The 4559-nt window shown below is 46.8% G+C and overlaps 1 protein-coding gene across 1 annotated transcript; it reads left to right on the plus strand.

Moving 5' to 3' along the window:
* The first annotated feature begins 555 nt into the window (after positions 1–555).
* On the plus strand, positions 556–4138 carry LOC119161819 (uncharacterized). The gene is made up of 3 exons (XM_037414330.2): positions 556–892; positions 1286–1379; positions 1651–4138. The coding sequence occupies exons 1-3, from the start codon at positions 740–742 to the stop codon at positions 4044–4046; spliced, it is 2643 nt and encodes an 880-aa protein (XP_037270227.2). The 5' UTR covers positions 556–739; the 3' UTR covers positions 4047–4138.
* Positions 4139–4559: the final 421 nt, after the last annotated feature.

Consider the following 4559-nt stretch of genomic DNA (forward strand, 5'->3'; position numbering starts at 1 on the left):
GGGGACGTTCCCCAAGCCCTCGTCGGGAAAACTGAAGGCAGCGACCTTCGGGGGCGAGGTCGCTGGGACTAAAAGTGCGGAAGACCTCCTATCGACGCTTCCACAAAACGCTGCAGACATTGAATTGACGTCTGAGTGCAGTGCGAGAGAAATGCCGGATTGTGCGTCTGAACCCAGTGGCCGAGTCTCACTCGACATTCCCGTGCTGATAGACGGTCTTCAGGTCAGCGCATTGGTGGACACAGGTGCAGATTATTCTATTATGAGCGGAAAATTGGCAACCAGTCTTAAGAAAGTGATGACACCTTGGAATGGGACGCGTATTCGCACTGCTGGAGGCCACGTTATTACTCCATTGGGTCGCTGTACCGCAAGAGTGGAAATACGCGAGTCAACGTTTGTGGTAACCTGCCTCGTACTACGCGACTGTTCTCGTCAGCTCATCCTTGGAATGGACTTCCTTCGAGAGAATGGCGCGATCATAAATCTCCGCGAGCGAATGGTGACTTTCTCGACGCAACTTGCAACCGATCGAGGCGCTGATAGCTGTCGTAGACTAGGGTGCCTGAATGGTTTCCCTCGCCCGCCGCTCCTTGCAGGGTGGGGACATTGTTTGACGGGGTGCTCGCCGCCGCGACCGGTTTTTCCTGACGGCCGCCGCCATTGCAGATCTCACTTCGCATAGCGACGGGAGCAAAGAAGGAGCTGTGGCCGCTCTGTCATATACTTTTTTAGGGAAATGACTGGGTGCTGCGTGCCCATGTGCACGAACAACTCCAGAAATGGTTGGAAACTCTACCATTTTCCGACAGAGCCCAAAAGAAGGCTGCTATGGATGGTGAAGATTAAGCGAGACAAGTGGCAGCCTACGAAGTCCTCGTGTGTATGCAGTGTGAGTATCCCGACATGTGTTCTTTTCTCGTCGAGAACTTTGAAACTTGTTTTTTTAAATGTGTATACGTGTCTGTGGGTCACTTTGTCGGTGCTGTAAACGCTTCACGTCTAAGTTGCAGTTTTTCTCTCTTTTTTTGCGATCTCTAAAAGTGCAGCTATGGAAACGTGTGGCGCAGCCGCAGTATTTGAAGTTTGTACCAGTTTTTAGTCACTATATGTATAAACAAAATAGGCTGCTTGTTATTAAATTGCGTATTTACAGAAAAGTGTTTTTCATTCGTTTATTGCAAATCACGAAATTCAATAAAAGTTGTGTGGTATACTGTGTCTTTCTAGTAATTCTGTCTAGGCTAAGCTAAGCTAAAATTCATGGTTCATAACGGACTTACAGGCACATTTTGAAGCAAGCCATTTCGAGCAGCACCGAGCTGACCAGTGGATAAAACTGAAGCCGAACGCTGTGCCAACGGTGTTCCCTTTCAGGGGTAAGTTACTGTTTCACTGTGCGTCAAAGATTCTGTATGAACCTAACAGGTGGCAACAGTACAAGGCTAAAATGATTTAGTTTCAAAAATTAGGATGATCCGTGGAATTCCTCGTTTGAGGATATTAAGAAAGTCGGGGTACGTGCCTGCGACCTGAGAAAAGGCATATGTCTGCAACCTATAATACTGCTAAAATCCAGTACAGGCCTGTGATTAGAGCTGGCTACCTTGTAATACTTGCAGCTTGTGACTGTCCTTTTTTGCACTGCAGGCTTGCCTCCACAAAGGAAGGCGCCAAAGGACAGGGCAGGACCTGCTGTGTTGCCTGATGCATGCCAAGAAACACGCGGTGACAACTCTACGGCCATTAATTGTACGCCACTCACAAGTGCACAGGCGAATTTAAATTCACGCACAGACAGTCTTGGCGCACAGCAACCGCAAAGCTGCAATTCTCAGACGCCTGATTCAGTACCGCACATTATGGAAAGGGAAGAAGTTGTGATCTCGGCCGATGCACCTGACGGGGCACGTGAAAACAAGCAGTTAAATAAGCAGCTCTCCGATATGGGCAGAAAATACACTCAGCTACATCAAGTCCATCGGAAAGCCACCTCAACCATTCAAGCACTAAAAAAACAGGTGAAAAAATTGGAAACCAAAATGGAATTATTCGGACAGCGTTTGAAATTCCTCAATGATGACCAGCTGCAGGCTCTTGGGCGCCAGAGTAATAAGGGAAGCACTTGGTCTGCAGAAACAATCAAGCAGGCGCTTCAGATTAAGTTTTCCTGTGGAAAAACTGGTTACCAGACACTAAGAAATCTGGGCTACCCCTTGCCATCCGGAAAAACCCTTGCACGTCGCCTTCAGGGCCTCAAGTTTCTTCCCGGAATTTTGACGGAAGTCATCGATGTTCTCAAAATCAAAGCAGAGAACATGCAAGACATTGAAAAAGACTGTGCTTTGTTCTTGGATGAAATGGAGATTGCTCGCGGGTACGAGCTCGATCGCGCTGAGGATGTGGTGTTGGGGGGGCAAACTATGCCAGAAAATCCAGACGAACCTGCACATCACGCACTAGTGTTCATGGTAGGAGGCCTGAATACGAGATGGAAGCAAGTGATTGCCTACCACTTCACCGGAAGTCATGTAGAGGGTAGTATCCTCAAGGACTACGTCATGAAGATAGTGCAGCTCTGCGCGGAAATCTCTTTAAGAATCCGTGTCGTCACTTGCGACATGGGGGCTTCTAATCGGGCTATGTGGCGCGAGCTCGGATTCTCCAGCCACAGGAATTCCATTACTGTATGTTCAGTGCCTCACCCCTGTCTGGAAGACAAAGAATTGTTTTTCACAGCAGATGCTGCACACGTGCTGAAGAATGTCAAGTCACAGTTGCTTTCATCGGAAGTATTCTTTCTGAGTGATGCAACAGTATGCCAGCACAATCTGCCATCAAAAGAAGTGAACGTGGACCATGTGCGCAGTGTAATTAAGTATGATGCTGAACGAGAGCTGAAAGTCGCCCCGAGGCTCTCAGAGTTACACATTTCGCGAGGCCATTTCACAAAAATGAAAGTGGGAGTTGCTGTCCGCTTCTTCAGGGAAGCTCCTGCAGCGATTCGGTACCTAATTAAAGAGGACGCGATAGAGCCGGAGGCAGAGACAACAGCTTGGTTTCTAGAATTAGTATTCAACTGGTACACGCTAATGTCTTCCCGCCACCCATCAGTTGCTCTCAGCCTTCGAGACATGCGGAGGTACCACGAATCAATTGAGCTACTGAACTCGGCCCTCGAAGTTTTTCAAGGAATGAAGATGGGAAGCAAGGCACAGTGGAAGCCTTCGCAAGCAGGTTTACTAATAACAACAAAAGTCGTTCTTCGTCTCCAAGACATTCTCTTGCGCAGTGAAGGATACGAATTCTTCCTCACGAGCAGAATCTTGCAAGACTGCCTCGAAAATTTGTTTTCGGTGGTGCGCATCAGGAAGCCTGTTCCTAACGCATATGACTTAAAGTGTGCCCTGAAGCTTGTGTGCGTGAGTCAGTTCCTTCATGCACCCGGAACGTCAAGCTACGAAGTCGACGATGCTAAGTACCTCGCCGACATGCTTGCAAAAGGCAAACAAGAGCACGGGGAGGTGGAAGCTGATGTCATTGATGACTCGGAAATTTTGTTCATTGAAGAACTTCAAGAAAACGAATGCAACATCCTTTTCTACATCGGCGGCTTCCTTTTAAAAGGTATGCTGAGTGTTGTAGCGGGATGCGGGCATTGTAATTCTGCCTTGTTAGGCTCAACTGAAAGCGAGCACGCAACTCTGACTATTCTGAAGGAGTACAGGAGTGAAGGTGGCAACCTCACATATCCCAGCAAGGATGTTTTGCTGACACTCAAGTCGTGTGAAGAGCATTTCAGGGGCATCATAAGTTGGAGTGAGGGCTTGCTGCGCTTAAGGTCCCCGTTGAAGGCCGTGACCGATTATTTGAACGAGATGGTGCGCCCTTGCGTAAAGACTTGCTCCGAGCACAGTGACGCCGTAGCAAAACTCCTTATTGCGAATTATGCAAGACTGAGGCTTCGCGTGCATTTGCGCCACGTTAGTTCAAACGGCGTCAATGAACACGGAAGCAAGACGTGCGCTGGGGTAAGCCTTCCGTGACCAGCCGAACTGGACCAGTCACTTATAAATTTTATTATTTTTTCTTTCAGAACACTTATTGTTTGATTAAAATATTTTGAGTTCATTGTGAACTGGCTAACCTCCCTGTCCTTTCTTCATCCTCCTCCTTAAGTTCATAGACATTTTTCTTATTTGTTATACAATATCACATTCTTAGATAAAAACAGCGTTGTGATCTTTAAGCTGACTAAGGTTGTGATCTTTGGAGAATGTTTATGGTAAGTTAATATTATTGCGGTCGAAGCAATACCGACACAGCGTCACAGAGGCAGAATACGAGAGTGATACTTCTCGGATAATTAGATTGCTCGCTTACATATATCTATGGAAAGTAGAAAAACTGAACAGGTATAGGGCATCAAAATCGTTATTACTGCATTTCATCTTGTATTTTCCAATAACTTAGTAAGATTTTTTTCTCAGTGGTCACATAAAAACGAGAGATTCAATTGATGTTTACGCTGTTTCACTATCTCAACCAGCTATAACAGA

This window comes from Rhipicephalus microplus, chromosome X (genome assembly GCF_043290135.1).
Source record: "Rhipicephalus microplus isolate Deutch F79 chromosome X, USDA_Rmic, whole genome shotgun sequence".
NCBI classification, from domain to species: domain Eukaryota; kingdom Metazoa; phylum Arthropoda; class Arachnida; order Ixodida; family Ixodidae; genus Rhipicephalus; species Rhipicephalus microplus.